Below are 17472 nucleotides of genomic sequence, written 5' to 3'. Positions count from 1 at the left end.
GAACAGCTTTTTAGAGGAAACGGCTTATTTAATGAATCGACCACCTAACAGCTAATTTTGAACATCTTCTGCACTAAACAATACTTCTGGATTTAAACTACTTTTAGAGTTTACACACACAAAAAAGCAGTTTTATGAGAGAAGTCACTGACTTTTTGCGACAGGCGAGTTCAGTTTACGGCACTTCCCATTTATTCCAATGGTATTCGTAAATGCCGATTGAGTGTCGCACAACTCTCTAGCTGAAATTCAATGACATCAAGGCCATGACCCAAGTTGACTTATGCTTTCTCCAACAGACTTTGCACTTACATCATGGTTTGGTGATACTCGGATGTAAACAAAAGCATTAATTCCACGGTTAATGTACTACTGGATACGTTGTTCTGCTAATGTATGCTGTCTAAACCATGGAAAAACATGACACTAACAGTATTAATATATTAGCTTAATATTTCACTAACCTGACCAGAAATTATAAGAACAAATACGAATGTTGTCAAGATTCTTGCCGTGGAAACCCTGGTTCAGTTTGACCAACCACAAATGCCTTTTGTAGCGGTGCTAGTACTCAATTTTTTTACTAGTCCGATTGATTAGTACTCAGCCCAAAAGATGACAGTAATTCTTCAGCAGAAATAAGAAGCAAACATTTGTTCCGTTCAATTCACCGTTCTATTTAATATTTTTTGTAATTATATTTTTGACCCTGTGTAAGCAAAAATAACAGTGATGCCTCCCTTAGTAAGAATAAACACCAGACTTGGTTTTAAGGAAACAGCAGCTGCATTTATTAATATATTAGACAAAAACATTTTATCAGAACTCGTAACAATTTTTCTGCATATTTACCAGGAAGGCACTGAACAGCATCTGAATTAGTAATCCAACTAGAACCTGAGCTACAGTGAACAGCTCAACATGTAGTTTAGTTTCTTCAGTGGGTTTGTTTGCGTTTGGCACGTCTGATGAAGTTTTTCTCGCTCCATTTGTGTGGCGGCAGCATGTAGGGTCCGTTGTGCACACAGAGGATGGTCATCTGCTCTGCGTAAGTCAGATTTTGCAGGAGCTACAAACACACAGACACTCAGCAACACTCATATCAGTGAACACGTCACACACAACATCAGTCTGTAAACCTACCTTAGGTGTGATGAAGAAATACTGAGATGTGTTCACACCACACGCTGTCCTCACTACAATGTCAAACACTCGTCTCTCATTGACAGGATCCATACCCTGAACAACACAACACACATTAATCATACACACGCAGAACATTACTACATACTTCACCTCAGGAATGTAGAAACTATTACAAAACTATGTTCTTGAATGTCTCTGTTACGTATGTAACCCACGTTTCCTGAAGGAGGGAACGGAGATGTTAAAGGTGCCATAGAATGCATTGAGAGAATATTTTAAATTGTTCTCTGATATCTACATAGAAGGTATATGGCATAGGAAAGGGCAAAAATTCTCCAGAAACTGTTTTACAGGTCCATTTACAGTCCTAGGGTTTGTCCCTAGAATGAAATGGTGTGTTATTGCCTTATTTGGAAGGCTCGTGAATATTAATGAGCTCTGCTCTGATTGGCTGTTTCACAGAGCTGTTCATCTCAATAGCTAGCATATAGCACATAGAAAATATATATTTAATTAAGGAGCTCTAGCCGCTTTTAATATGCGGTTTGTTGAATCTGCCGTTTTGAATCTGCGACATTTTACTCTCACTATTGTGATCACATGTGCTCTGTGTAACGTTATACTGCAGTGACACAAGGACTTACCGCACAAGTTTAGATGTTTGTAAGTGATGCTCAGCATCTGTAAATTATTCGCCATCATCAGCGCAGTCATCTCTCTGTTTATGTGGTAAGTGAAATCTTATGTACTGCAATGTAACAGGCTACCGCTAGCATTAAGCTAACCATGTCTCTCCAGTGGCTCGCCTTGTTTTACTGATGTACTGAGGTTACTGGTGATTGGGCGATGCAAATGTTGGGGGCGTAACTATTAACGATCGGGGCTATTGTGTAATAGTCAGTGTTATGTTGGAATTGACCTGTTTTTCAGTGGTCTTTTGCAAACACTAGATTTATATAAGAAGGAGGAAATGGTGGTGTTTGATACTCACGGTATGTCATGTCCATGAACTGAACTGTTATTATTCAACTATGCCAAGGTAAATACAGTTTTCCATTCTATGGCACCTTTAAGTCAATATTGGCTGACGCTAGCGATCCCACTTGTGAACCCCAATCACCTCTGAGCATTACAAGAAAATGTCATTCAGCGCAGTTCAAGGTTTTAGCATTAGGGACTTAATGTCTTTGTTCCCTCCTTCCAGGAAGGAGGATTACATGCATAGCAGAGACGTTCCCTTTCAGTCAGTCATGGTCGACAATATGTCGACACTGATGTTAGGGGTCCTTATGGAAACCGTCATAACCCATACTGTTACGTAAATTGACCATGCAGGTGCTGACAAACAAGCGTGTCAAAACAGATGCATCTCAATCTGTAACCTACCCAAGGCCCTATAAGCCAGATAATGCTCTTTTCCCAGTTGACCCAAAGCCCAAGATGGCTGAGGTGTTGCAGCACCATAGTTGAGGATCCGGATGCTCCTCTCCCAAAGTGGGAACAGGGCACCTTCCGCGAGTTTCATAAAAACGTACGAGACAGGGGCAGCCCGAATGGGAGGACCTTGTACTGATACGCTTGACACTCAAAAGCAAACCGTAGGAATGGTCTGTGTCAAGGTAGAATCAAGACATGAAAGTACATGTCCTTCAGGTCGATAGCTGCAATCCTGAAAATCCAAAATCCTGGTGATGAACGCAAGAAACAATGCGCTTCTTCATCGACATCTTGAATGGGAGACTGGAGGGACCAATTCAAGACTCACAGATCCAGGATAGGCCATAACCCGCCGCCTTTTTTGGGTATAATGAAATAGGGGCCGTAAAATCCCAAATTCATCTCGGCTGGAGGGACAGGCTGTATTGTGTAGTTGTGTAGTCTCTTGTATAGTTTTTACTATACTAGCTTAGTAATAATATTTCAAATTTTCAATATTTTCTGTTTTAATACTATGAATCTGTTTTCGTTGTTTTAGTAATTTCAGGGCTTTTTTGTTTTGGTTTTATGTAAAAATAACAACTGGACAGTGTTATATAAATATTACTGAGTTTTTTTTTCCATTTTAATTTCTGTTAAGATTTAGTCATTTAGTTGTGTTTTTGTTTCTGTCATTAGTTTTTTATCTCTATTTAGTTTTTATTGATTTTGTCATTTTTGGTTATTTTAGTACATCAAGTTAAACTAAATGAAAATGAGAAATACTAGCTAAAGATGATTTAATGACAATTATGTTTTTATGTTTAAGTGAACAATAATGCCACTGACTGAGACATAAGTAAATAAAGATGTCTGTCTGGTACAACATTATTTGCTCTATTGCAGCTAAAAATTTAAGCACCTTTAAGATGGAAGAACATATTGAGGCAGATTTACTAAACAGGGCAAATTAGCATTAGACCGCAATTCCATAAAAGCACCAAGGAGAGGGGAAAATTCTATGTGCGATTAACTGACAATGCGCACATTAAAGAACGGACGCATCATTTCCATAATGACCAGCGCAATCTACCAAGAGCAGCGCAAATTACCACCTGCTTTAAGAAATGTTTTTTGATGGATTAAATAACGTTTACGCCTTTTCGCTGGCCCATAGTCTGGAATCAACTTGGTAAATTGTGGTATAAAGTGAACTCAGTGACTGCCTGCATGTGTGCATGAATGTGTCCAGTGTCACCTGGTTGATCTCGTCCACCACTCTGAAGGGGCAGCGGTTGAGCTCCTGCAGGGCCATGAGGTACAGCATGGTGGACACGCTGCGCTCTCCTCCACTCTGATGGTGAGGCGTCAGCTCATGCAGCTGTGTGCTGCTGCGAAACTTCACTCGGATGCGGATGCCGTACTTATCATACTCCTCCTGAAACACATTTTACAATCGAAATTACTGGAGTACAAAATACAGCCACCAAAACAATGTCCACTGGATGAAACTGGAAAAGCAAAACCACCAGTTGAGTGTAGGGTTGGGTACCGAAACCCATATGACCGAAACAGAACGCGAACTGCGGTGCCTCACTTTGGTGCCACTTAAGTGCCTGAACTGTCTTTTGAAATATTTGTCTTCTGGTGCTATGACACGGATGTAAGTAGCATTGATTTGTCAACATGCATGATCGCTAGTTAAATTTAAATACTGCATTCATGGGGTGTCAGAATGATCGGAAAAATTATTTCCTGAATGAGAAAACTCACGTGAACGTCGGAAAGCTTTGATGATACAAATCCAAGACATCTTTGTAGTTACTGACCATTTTCACATTTCGAATTAAAAGCACAAATCGTCGAGAAATGAAACATCCGAGAAGCGCGTGAATGCAGCAGCTATTGTTACTCTTGCTCTGACTACAGCAGGGGGTCTGCCATTAGCTTAGCTAGCTACATTAAACACGCTTAAGGGGCCGTTCATATGTAGCGTCTTTTGCGCGCTCAAGTTCAATATTTCAAATGTAGACGCGAGGCTCGTGCGCGCATAATGGAAGCGACGCGGTCGCGACGCGCTCTTTTTTCCAGGCGCGTCCGCGCCGCATCGAGATAAAAACATCTCAACTTTTCAGAATGCCGCAAGCGCACCGCAGGTCATGTGACATGAACCAACCAATCAGCTTCCTCACGTTTTTCCATTACATTGAAACCTCTGTAGAAACATGGAGCAGCTCATGATTGTGGTCCAGGGATTTCCTGAACTTTATGATTTGTCAAGCCCCCATTATTTTGACGCTAATAGAAGAAACAATGCATGGAGACGCATAGGCTTGGAGCTAGAGCGCAGCTGATGGTTGCTTAGAAACGGCAGACGCTTCCGGAGCGCAAGCGCCCGAGCACTTTGTTGATGAGGAAGAAAGCAGCGCGCCAATCGTTTTCCACGCGTTTTTAAGGGGCGACATGTGAACTTAATATGCCAAAAACTAAATGTTTTAAAGTGTGGCTATATTTCACGAGAAATGATTCAGACACCGCAACATGCATCAAATGTTTTACAACAGTTGTGTGTAAAGGGGGAAACACGTCAAACTTAATGAAACATTTGAGGGCACATGGAATAAACTTGATCGCAGAGGGATGTACCGTGTTTGACAGTTTGCGGACATCAGCTGGCACTATCAGCAGGGCGCGATTTGCTCTAGTCTATGCATCCCTGCCTCTGCTGAATTATTTTTATTCCCGGTGGGAATAAAACATCCCGTGAAGCTCTACTACCTCCTGATGTAAATCGTCTAAATCAAATTTTGAATCAAATGATTCACTGTACTTGCTTTTAAGTTTCGTTTTGAATCAAATGATTCGCGATCCGATTGGAGCCCTTCGAAACAGTGAATCATTTTGCGACGCAGTCTGTAACATACTGTGCGTTATTTAATAACCACACGAAGCCATTAACAAAGGGGTTATTATTAAAAGGAAGAAGCAACAAAAAAAAAAAAAACGATTAGCAGGATGATTCCTCCCGCATATAAATTTGAGTGCAGTGCAAGGTAAATTCCCCAAAACCCGAGCCTTAAAGGGACAGACACCCAGACCGTTACAAGTGGTTTACTAATTCGTAAATAGTTTCAAAAAGCTCTGTTTATACTTTGCTCACTTTCTCTATAAAATGTATTTGTCTGAAATGAAATCATTACAATTAATAGGCCTAACTTACAATGTTTTTTTTATGAAATTGTGATCACATTAGACAGTTTTCGTATTAAAAACATTTCATGACGTGACGGGTAACAGATTACACTAACAATTTGGTCAACCTCCCACCTATAGGAAGAGAAAAAAGGTTTTTCAAAAGCATCCCACCTCTGCCCCCTGGTTTAGACTAGAAGGGAGACAGATCTGACCACTGGGCATGAGCACATCAATCTAACGTTATTTTTATCACACTGTACAACAATAATACTGTTTTTGTATTACAGTAAGGGCTAAGTTTAGGGTTGGGGTAGGTGTAGACAATCTAAAAAAAAACAATCTAATAGGTAGAACAATTAATTTCATTGTTAGTTTCCAGTCGGAGCTGTATCCCTTCTAGCCACAACCCTGCCCCCTGCCCTAGTCATACCAGGACATGCAATAAGTCAGGAGAGGTGTCCTATTTTGCCAGAGAAGGCAAATATGGTAATATTTCTGCAAAAGAATTGCTGAAATTTGAAGCTGTTAAATTATTGTAGTTGGGTTAGGTGGCTTAGGTTTTATTGTTGTTGTGTTTTGTATTTACTTAAATATTAATGTATATACTTTAAACTTTTAATACATTTTTCATTTTAAAGAACCTTTTAGTCCAATAAAAAGATATTCTTGTGTCATCCACCATTTTGTGGCTTTTTTTTTAAAAAGTATCGGTTCAGGCACCGGTATCGAAAAAAAACCCAAACGATACCCAACCCTAGTTGAGTGGCTTACAGCCGCTGATGTTCATACTGCTGAAGAAAAAGAACATGTCCTTACCTCATTCTCAGAGTGCAGATCCACCTCTCCAGCACACTGCATAGAGCGAAAGAAATCACTGAAGCGCTCGTTGATCTGATCTACCAGCTGCTTCAGAGGATTCAGCCAGCGCTCTTTGGCCTAACACACACACACACACACGTTGGGTTTACATGTTTTATGGGGACATTCCATAGGCGTAATGGTTTTTATACTGTACAAACCGTACTTTCTATGGCCCTACACCTAAACCTAGCCCTCACAGGAGATTGTGCACACTTTTACTTCATCAAAAAAAACTCATTGTGCATGATTTATGAGCTTGTTTCCTCATGGGGACCTGAGAAATGTCCCCACAAGGTCAAAATCTACTGGTATTACTATCCTTGTGGGGACATTTGGTCCCCACAACGTGATGAATACCAGGTACACACACACACACACACACACACACACACACACACACACACACACACACACACACACACACACACACACACACACACACACACACACACACACACACACACACACACACACACACACACACACACACACACACACACACACACACACACACACACACACACACACACACACACACACACTAACTGAAAGTTGGAATGATGAAGGTGCTGGTGTGATGGTGGTTGTGGTTTGCTTGGATGCACCTCAGCAATGTTTCGTCTGTAAGTTGTCAGAGCATTGGTCTTGTCGTCCAGCTCCTTCTCCATGTTCTTAATCTCCTGCTCACGTCTGTTATATTCGTCCACAACCTGACAGTCAAAATCACAGCACATGAATGAAATGGGAACTGACTGTACATTGAGCCTCACCCCGTTAGTTGTGCTGCTAACTGCATCACACTTTTAGATGACATTCAGAGAGAGAAATCGGACAATAGTCCTCAAAACAAGAGAATATTGTGACCAATATACAATGCCAATGAATGAATGTGATAACAGTCTAATACAATCCAATTATATCAACTCATGTTTTCCATGACACAGAAAAAGTAAACAGAATCATGGAATGCAGTCATAAAAACGGAATTTACTGTATAATGTGGAATATCAGAATTTTACACATTTTGGATGAAAAAAATAATTTGCAGTATTGACTGGTGTTTGTGAATTAGACGTATGACAGTATAAAATTTCATAACATGGCAACTGCTGCAGCTTTTATCAGGTTGAATCAAGTTCCAATAGTTTTAGAGGGTATTTTACCCAGAAATTTAATTTGTCATTTAATTATCCTCATATTCTTTTTAGTCTTTTTGTCTTTTCAGTTGAGCACAAGAAAAGATATTTTAAAGGTGCCATAGAATACATTGATACAATATTTTAAATTGTTCTCTGATATCTACATAGAAGGTATATGGCATAGTAAAGGGCAAAAATTCTCCAGATATGGTTTTACAAGTCCATTTACAATCCTAGGATTTGTCCCTAGAATGAAAAGGTCTGTTATTACCTTATTTGGAAGGTTCATGAATAATAATGATGAGCTCTGCTCTGATTGGCTGTTTCACAGAGCGGCCCATTTCAGTAGCTCGAACATGGAGGAAAATATATTTAACCATGGAGCCGCTATTAATTTGAGGGTCATTACCGCTAGCAAGCAGCTAACCATGCCCCTTTAGTGGATTCTTTTGTTTTCTGTATGTTTCCGAATACCAGAGATGGGAAGTAACGAATTTTCGGGTATCTATACTTTACTTCACTACTTATTTTTGTGCCAATTTTCTACTTTTACTTCTTACATTTTAGCATGAGTATCTGTACTTTCTACTCCCTACATTTTCAAATCAGTGTCGTTGTTTTTGCATTTAAATATTATGCCATTTCGCAACGCATTTGACCCATCCATGTCAATAATATGCGCCATACATACAACAGACTGATTGGTTCACGCTTAGAAACGTATGTAAACACACACATAAAAGACAATCCTATTGGTGCATTTGTTTTTATACACTCTGACACGCACAAGACGTTGAACGTAAAACAATAAAAATAAAAATAAAACCAAGCAACAACTCGTTAGGAAATCATAGCACCAAGACGCATAACGGACTGATAAACCTGGCAAAATGACTGATAAAACTGGTGAGGGCACTCAAAGAGCTACACATGATCTCCTGCTGTTTTGAAGTTAGTCATAGGTTGGACACGAAGTGCGTTGTTGATGGATAATATTTCTGTTTATTAATATCTATTGGCATAAGTTTTTGAACACCATGCACATTTTTTTTTTTTTGTATGTGTAAAAGATTGGCCAACAGAGCTTTTTGTATTCATGTCATTTAATTTTGCTCTGCTTGCACTTGAACATGGAGTCCAATAAACTGTTCCCTAAAATGGTGGTTTTGTCCTTCGCAAGGTTACTTTATACTTTTATACTTTAAGTATGTTTTAGAGCCTGTACTTTTTACTTTAACTTGAGTAAAAAATTTAGTCAATACTTCAACTTTTACTAGAGTCTTTTTAAACACAGGTATCTATACTTTTACTTAAGTAAAGAATGTGTGTACTTTTGACACCTCTGCCGAATACAGATTCACTATTCAGGCACATCCCTACTGATTAGTAACATTTTAAATGGCAGAGGTCAGGCTAAGCATGAATGAGACAATGTGTTTGTCTTACAGCATCACTGAGGCCGGTGAAGCACTCGGCTCTGGTTTTCTCCTCATTCAACATGGCATCGATCTCATCCAGTGTATCAGGCAACTGACTGAAGGCCTAAAAGGAAACAACACACATAATGCTGTAAAATAACGAATTACAAGTTGAATGAATGACTTGGCGCGTCTGACAGACGGAGCTCACTGCATGCAGTTCCTCTGGGACAGCCGTCTCTCCGGGGGTCATGTTACAGATCTGAATGGCTCTACTCATCAGGTTCTTACACGTCGCCAACAGACTGTTTTTTGTCTGGTCCAGCTTTGTGTATGCCACCTGTAGGAACACACAGACACATGTTCAGGGTCTTACTGTGCTGGTTCATCAGTGGATGAGGAATTTTTAATTATAGGGAGATGCAGGCAAACCAAAATGTATTCAGACTAGTGTTGTTAAAAATATCGATACTGAAATATCTGAACGGTACTAATACTAATTTCCCAAAGTAACGATACTAGCCGAGCTGTCACTTTCACTTCTCTCCAAAGGGGTGTTGACAAACACCACACGTCACCGCAGTGCCTGTCTCGTCTCATTCGCTCTGGTTAAATAGCATAAGTGAAGCGAATAGAAAGGCGAGTGTGGCGACCCCGTGACCGGCTTTGGTTGATAAAGAACACAGAAGCAGAGCTATCTGGAAATATTTTGGATATAAAGCAAATGAACATGGAAAGCCAAAGTACACAAGCAAGCCAAGAGTTGCTACAGAGCAGTGCTAACAAAAGGCGCTAACAATACTAATTTCGCAAAGCACCTGAAAGACAGACACCTGGATCTATATAAAGAATTTCGAGAGGTTGGTACCTGTTCTCATTTTAACATTACTGAATTATAAACAAGATTGCCTAGCTGATATGAGTCTTGTCTCGTTTTTTCACCGTAATTCGTTAATATCATCTGATTGAGGAATCTTAGATAAGTAAATACTTCAACTGTGGTCAAATGTGAATTAACTTGTGCTTATTTAACTTCATTAAAAAAAAATATTAGTTAAATAATGCAATTTGTCCTAATGTCGTTCCAGTGAACAACTGAGCATTGTTTTCGCGTGATGCACGCACGTTTGCATGCATGGATCGGTGATTATATGTGAATCTGCCATTAAAATCCGTTCATCAAATAATGTTAATGTATTAACCAGCATTTATGAACGATGAGCAATGCATTTGTTACAGTATATTTTAATTTTTGATAACGGTAGGTAATAAAATTACAACTGATCATGTTAGCTCTGGTCCAATAAAAAATATTTTAATTAGTTCATGTATTAGTAAATGTTAGTTTTAATTAACTTTTAACTAAGATTTATAAATGTTTTGGAAGTATTTTTCATTGTTTATTCATGTTAACTAATGTTAACAAATACCATTAACTGAAGTTCTAAGATTAGTTATAGTTCAGTTCATTTTAAAAGTGTGGTCTAAAAAAAAAAAAAAAAAAAAAAAAAAGGTTGTTAAACAACAAAAACAACACGCTCACGACCTACACTACCAGTTGTATTTGAACAGCAAAGAAACAAACTCAAATGAAGTTAAGAAGCTGAACAGGGCTGTAGCAGTGTACATATGCACATTCCCATTGTCATGTTATCTTGTTATATTTATCTTTAAAATTAAAAAGAAATTTACCCCCTTAATATTGTGGCAGTTTTTTTCTCTGTGGTATCGAATATCGATATTTTTCAAGGTATCATATCAAAGTTAGAAATTCCAGTATCGTGACAACACTAATTCAGACACCTTCAACATTTGTCACATTATCACAAGCGTTTCAGAACAAATTCATCTTGATCATGTCAGATAACTTTGATTGAAAGGATTGTAACAAAACATGGTCAGGTCAAAGTGTCAAATCAAATTTTTGGTCCCACATTTTTATCAATTTTACTGGTAGTCCTGTAAGAAGAAATTTTGAGTATAATATGCTATCCTCACCTACATTAATGAACTATAGTGTCCTGCACCCACTAGAAAAAATATAAAAAATTATACCTGGTGTCTGAATAATTAATTGAAATATTCAAGTAGTCAATCAGAATAATAAGACTGTTAGTACAAATGTAAACAAATCAAGACAACTATAAATAAATATTACAAAATAGATGATTATTTCTTTCTAACATTCAAAAGTTTGGGGTAGGTAAGCTTTTTAAATGTAGTTGAAATCTCATTTGCTCACCAAGATCGCACATATTTTATTCAAAATAAAAATTTTGTGGTGCAAAGCTGAATTTTGAGCATCATTACTCCAGTCTTCGGTGTTGCACGATCCTTCAGAAATTCTTCTAATATAATGTTGTAACAGTTGTGCTGTTTAATATTTTTGAAACCTGTGATACTTTTAGTATTTATTGATAAATAAAATTATAAAAAGAACAGCATTTATTTAAAATAGAAATCTTTTGTTACAATAAACACTACCGTACAAATTTTGGGGTCAGTACAAATTTTGTCAGTTTTTTTTCTTTAAATGAATTTTTTTTTTTATTCAACAAGGATGTGTTCAATTGATAAAAGTGATAGTTAATACTTATATGTGACCCTGGACCACAAAACCAGTCTTAAGTCGCTGGGGTATATTTGTAACTATAGCCAAAAATACATTGTATGGGTCAAAATTATTGATTTTTCTTTTATGTCAAAAATCATTAGGATATTAAGTAAAATCATGTTCCATGAATATTTTTTGTAAAATTCCTACTGTAAACCTATCCAAATGTAATTTTTGATTAGTAATATGCATTGTTAAGAACTTAATTTGGACAACTTTAAAGGTGATTTTCTCAATATTTAGATTTTTTTGCACCCTTAGATTCCAGATTTTCCAATAGATGTATCTCGGCCAAATATTGTCCTATACTAACAAACTATACATCAATAGAAAGCTTATTTATTGAGCTTTCATATGATGTATATATCTCAGTTTTGTCAAATTTTACCTTATGACTGGTTTTGTGGTCCAGGGTCACATATTGTCAGAAAAGATTTCTATTTTGGATAAAAAGGTTCTTTTAAACTTTTTATTCAACAAAGAATCCTGAAAAAGTAAAAAAAAAAAAAAAATTCTGAAGGATCATGTGACAGTAATGATGATGAAAATTCAGCTTTGCATCACAGGAATAAAATTACATTACATTTTGACCAAATAATAATAAATGGAACATTGATTAGCATAAGAGACTTTCAAAATCTTACTGATAGATCAAACTTTTGAACAGAAGTGTATAACAAAATCTAATTATTCCTGTGATCAAAGTTGAATTTTTAGCATCAAAACTCCAGTCTTCAATGTCTTTCAGAAGCGGGTTTATAAAATGACCCTTACATTTATTTGTTGACTATCCCATCTGAAAATATGTTTGATTCCACAATTAAAATGCATTGCAAATGACAGATGGTCTCACCTCTGCTCGCTTGAGTTCAGCAGAACTGTCCCTGCAGTCCGTCTCCAGTTTGGTTTTCTCAGCAGACAGACCAGCGCTCTGGAGAGCCAAGTAAACCTTCTCCATACTCAACCTGGCCTTCACCTACAAACACACACATGAACCCATAAAGCACAGAACAGCTACAGATAGAAATTAACCTTCGGAGAACACAAACACACCTGCATGTGACTCAAATACTCCTCCATTATGGCCACTTTCTTCTTGTTCACAGCAGCAATCTTGGCATTTGTTTCCTCTTCAATCGCCTCCAAGTTGATCTCATTCTGCTCCATCTGCCGCAAACTGCACAGAGAGAAAAAGATATTAAAAAAAAACAAAAAACACATGGATATGAAACAAAATCAAACAGCTGGTTTTCAGAGGAAGGTACCTGTCCTGTTTTGTACTGATTTTCTGCTCCAGTTGTCTCTTCTTGCCTTTCAGCTCAGACAGTTTCTTCTTCGTAGCACGAAGCTCATTATCACGGCGGTCCAGTTTACCTTGTTGCTCACGAATGGCTGCCATCCGCTTATCAATGCTCTGCACCTGCCCCTCTGCTGCCTGTGAGCGAGACGTTAAATCTGAGGTCATTACACTGATTTAGTTGATCACCTTTCCATTTTAAATTTTTTTAAAACATTTAGCATGTACAGCTGTAGCCCTACAGAAGTAAAAAACAGTGGAGAGCTGTGCCATATAGCTTCAAAACACTTACAAAAAGCAGTCTCTGATATGATTTAAAGGGTGATTTCTTTCCTAATACCTCCATTTCATACACTAAATCAAATACATTATTTATATACCAATATGCTGCAACAATTAAATGTTAAAGGGGTCATCGGATGCAAAACTCACTTTCACATGTTGTTCAAACATTAATGTGTGTTGGCAGTTTGTGTACACAACCACCCTACAATGATAATAATCCACCCAGTGGTATTTATTTTATCTGTAAGAGTAATATCCCCTTTTTAAAATCAGGTCATTCTCAGCTTCTTGGTGTGACGACAAACCAACAGAGGCCACTCCCACAATAGTTGATTGACATGAGCGCCTTACCTTAGACCCGCCCTCACCGAACTGAAACAGTCCAGCTCCGATCAACATTGAGTGCGTTTACATGGACCCTCTTAATGCGATTATAATGAGATTTTGGCACTATTGCAATTAAACTTTTCCTCATGTAAATGCAATACTTCGATTATAATAATGCGATTAAGCTCATAATCGCAGCAAGCATAATCGTATTAACATAGGTGGCACACGCCGATTTTAATCGAAATATACAGGCATGTAAACACCTTAATCGCAGTATTGCTGCTTTGACAGGTGCCACGCACCTGCAGACAGGGACTGCGCTACACAGGGGCTAGAGAGGGGCTATAGCCGTGTCCGAATTTTGAATATCCCGGTTTAGCCCCCCAACCAGCTGAGATAGAAGAGTGCTGTCGCATGCTGTTTGCACATATCTGTCACAGTAATCTGCCACACGCCTCATGTGAGCGTAGTTCATATGAATTGTGTTAATGCTGAGTGCACAACCTAGTCTCACGGAGCGCATAGTGCTGGTGAAGTCTTTCCTTTCCTTCCATGTAAAAGGTTTTTTCGTTGTTTTGTGTAGAGCCCTGAATTGGCCTCAAATATAGGCCCTAGCCCAGCACTTGTCAGACAGCTTATCAGAATTCTTGGTAAGAGTCTGGCCAGACCGTCTTTTTGGCCACTTCTCCCAAAACAGCTTTTTCAGCTATTAAAATAGTTCAGTTTTGTATATAGGCTAGGCCAAATGGCAATGTAATTATATTTCGTTTCAGTTTTTTAAGAAGTTAATTTAGAAAAACGTTTGGAGCATTTTTTTCCCGTTAAATATATATATTTTTTTATTTATTTTAAAGACCAAGCAGCCAGCGGCAGACCGTGAGTTGATATGCTTGATCAATTTAGCCCTCTTAAATCATCAGGACTTGCCTAAAATAAAATCTATAGATATTAAACAGTTCAAGCATATCAAAATGTTATTTTAAACGTTTAACCTATATGTGCGCTGTTAGACTCATATCCTATTGTTTGTGCGGAGAGCGGAGGTTAAAGCGTGCCTTACAGGACATGGAGGAGCAAGCGCGATCACTTGCATTGAAAACATTTTAAAATATGCCGACTTTAACACGTAAAGGTAAGAGTAATACATTATTCGTAACTGTAAAGGGTCTATGTTTATTTGTGTGCACTCACAAACAATATCAAAAAAAATGTTGTGCTTTTACTATAAAAAAAAAAAACAAAGAGAAAGGGCTCTCTTGGTCAGGAATAGGAATCTTTAGGGAATCTTTAGCTTTTTGTGTGCGCTTGATCGCAGATTTGCGAAACTCTTGAAAATGTGCTGCTGCCTGTCGGGCTCGGCCTGGAATGCAGGGCTCTGGTCACTTGTATTAAGTTTGTGATGACTAAGCCTATTATTTCCTGTCAGTTTTAAATATAATTTAAAATTATACTTCTGTTAAATGTGGTGTGTACCAGAGCTCCTTTTCTTTAAAAACACACACACACACACACACACACACACACAATTTCTTCATTAACTAACTTTGACGTGACGAATATCGATTACTTTCTTAGCACCCCCACATATTGGTCTAGCCCCCCGTTAGAGAAAATATCCTGGCGCCTGCCTGCATATTACAAACGATGGCGGTGAAGAAGGCGACACACTTTTAGGGAGCTCAGGAGAGTTTATGTTGTGGACATTGCGCGATATGAACATAATACAATTCATAGGAATAATAGAAATTCCATGTAAACCGGAGTTAAGAGCTTTGCTCTTGACATGTAAACTTCATAATGCAATTAAGTCCTTACTCTGATTATTGGAAATAATCGCATTATTCGTGTGCATGTAAACGTAGTCATTGTGTGACTCAGGTGCAGGGGAAGACAAGAATGTCTCTGATTGAGCGAGGTGTTCTGTTGTTGAATGTAATAATGAACATAGCAGTCGTCATTTACTACCGACATCTGAGCTGTTGAAGACGCAGAGGATAACGTTACTTTCAGTTTTTATCTTTTTTTTAAAAGGAAAGCACCAATCCTGATCAACATGCATTTATGTTTGTGCAAATCATTCTTGATGCAGCAGAAGTGAGTATAAGTTTTTTATGCATCTTTGCAAATGGTCTTTCTTAATAATGTGTTTGTTGGCAAGTTTCGCCGAGAAATGTGGCTAAAGTAAACACTACGGCTCATCATCGCAGGCAGAGAGGGGCGGGGCGAGCAGAGCTCACTTGCATTTAAAGGACCATGCAATAAAATGAGTTGATTTTTTGCAGAGCTGATTTTGACAAGGTAAAAGTTTTTTTTTTACACTACTATTGCAAATTTTTAACCAAAGTATATTATAGACTTTTCATTAAGACCCTAAAGAATCAAATGATCTTGTGGAAAATGGGCATCCGATGACCCCTTTAAAGTGGTGATAGTGTGTCAGATGGGTGTCTCACCCTCAGCTGCTCCTGCAGCTGGCGCCTCTCTTCTGGGTCTATGGTTGAAGTGAGGAACTGTGAGGGTCGCAGGGCCGAGTTACTGGAGACCACGTTACTAGAGTAGTTGGACTTCTTCACGGTGTACTTCTCCTCCGCTGTGTAGATCATCCTCAACTGAACCTCTCTGATCACCTGCAACAGAAAAACAACATAAGTTGTACATTGTAGGGTCCAATGCAGGGCTCTATAGTGCGACCATTCCAGTTGCATTTGCGACTGAAAACTACTGCGTGTGATTATGAAAAAATATTTAGAAGGACTATGTGCGACTGACCAGATCAGCATATTTGTGTTTGCGCTAAGGGGAGCTTCATAGGTTCACACGTGTTTTTGCAACCTTAAGTAATGTATCAGGGATATATCTCATGAATCCTTTGATAAACAAAGTGTAGAGAGAGTGTAAATAAGAGATTGATTGTGCAGTGTAGAGAGCTTCGTTGATTATAATCAGTGGTGGACAGTAACAAAGTAGTTTTACTTCGTTACTGTACTTAAGTAAAATTATCAAGTATCTGTACTTTACTGGAGTAGTTTTATTTTGAGTAACTTTCACTTTTACTTCACTACATTCCAAAGAATAAGAAAAAGTACTTTTTACTTCACTACATTCATAAAACATCACGTGCTCCGAGACGCAAAAGCCGTGTCTGATTCATGAACTAACTGATTCTTTTCAATGAACCTGTTAAATTGGTTCGCAAATCGCAACATTCATTCACGTATTGGACTGATCCAACTGCAGCTGTTCTCGAGTCGACAACAGATTCAAATGATCCGTTTAGAGCGAGTCTCCAGTCAACTGAATTCTCATTCTTGTGAGTGCGCGCGACTGATGCTGCGAAAAGTAAGTTATAATGTCGAATTTTAGGATTAATTATTGTAACCAAAGACAATATTTGAGAAGAAAAAAAAATATTATGAAAATATAGTTATATTTTCCTTAAAATGTTCTTCCTAACTTCAGGCCTTATTCTCATATCATTTATAACATTCTGCAAATCAACACCCTTTAAAACACTTTTTTTCTTACTGGTGAAAATGAGATGGTCAAATCAGTTTTCTCTCAGGTACATCGCAATGTAAGCTTCACAGTGAACATTACTACATCACTCAAGTGACTTACATTGTCTGCCTATAACACTGAATTTGCTCTATTTTGTTATCAAAAATAGTCTAAACACGTCACAACTAGGGATGGTTTGATACGTGCATTGGTACCGTTCGGTGCTCGGACAAATTCCAAATGGAAGTGACTATCCCTATCACCTTTGTGGGG

The 17472-nt window shown here is 38.2% G+C and overlaps 1 protein-coding gene across 1 annotated transcript in view; it reads right to left on the bottom strand.

Annotated features, from left to right (window-relative positions):
- Window positions 1-767: 767 nt before the first annotated feature.
- Window positions 768-17472, bottom strand: part of smc5 (structural maintenance of chromosomes 5) — a 35717-nt gene continuing 19012 nt past the window's right edge. The window contains exons 14-24 of the mRNA XM_073829440.1: window positions 16155-16328; window positions 13055-13224; window positions 12843-12966; window positions 12643-12765; window positions 9387-9515; window positions 9204-9299; window positions 7224-7328; window positions 6574-6693; window positions 3821-4000; window positions 1144-1239; window positions 768-1069 (exon numbers count right to left, since the gene is read on the bottom strand). Of these exons, the coding sequence (XP_073685541.1) occupies window positions 938-1069; window positions 1144-1239; window positions 3821-4000; window positions 6574-6693; window positions 7224-7328; window positions 9204-9299; window positions 9387-9515; window positions 12643-12765; window positions 12843-12966; window positions 13055-13224; window positions 16155-16328 (1449 nt within the window). The 3' untranslated portion in view covers window positions 768-937. The remainder of the gene's footprint in view (window positions 1070-1143; window positions 1240-3820; window positions 4001-6573; window positions 6694-7223; window positions 7329-9203; window positions 9300-9386; window positions 9516-12642; window positions 12766-12842; window positions 12967-13054; window positions 13225-16154; window positions 16329-17472) is intronic.

Source organism: Garra rufa, chromosome 23, assembly GCF_049309525.1.
Source record: "Garra rufa chromosome 23, GarRuf1.0, whole genome shotgun sequence".
In the NCBI taxonomy this organism is placed as follows: domain Eukaryota; kingdom Metazoa; phylum Chordata; class Actinopteri; order Cypriniformes; family Cyprinidae; genus Garra; species Garra rufa.
This window is presented reverse-complemented; position numbering and strand designations above follow the sequence as displayed.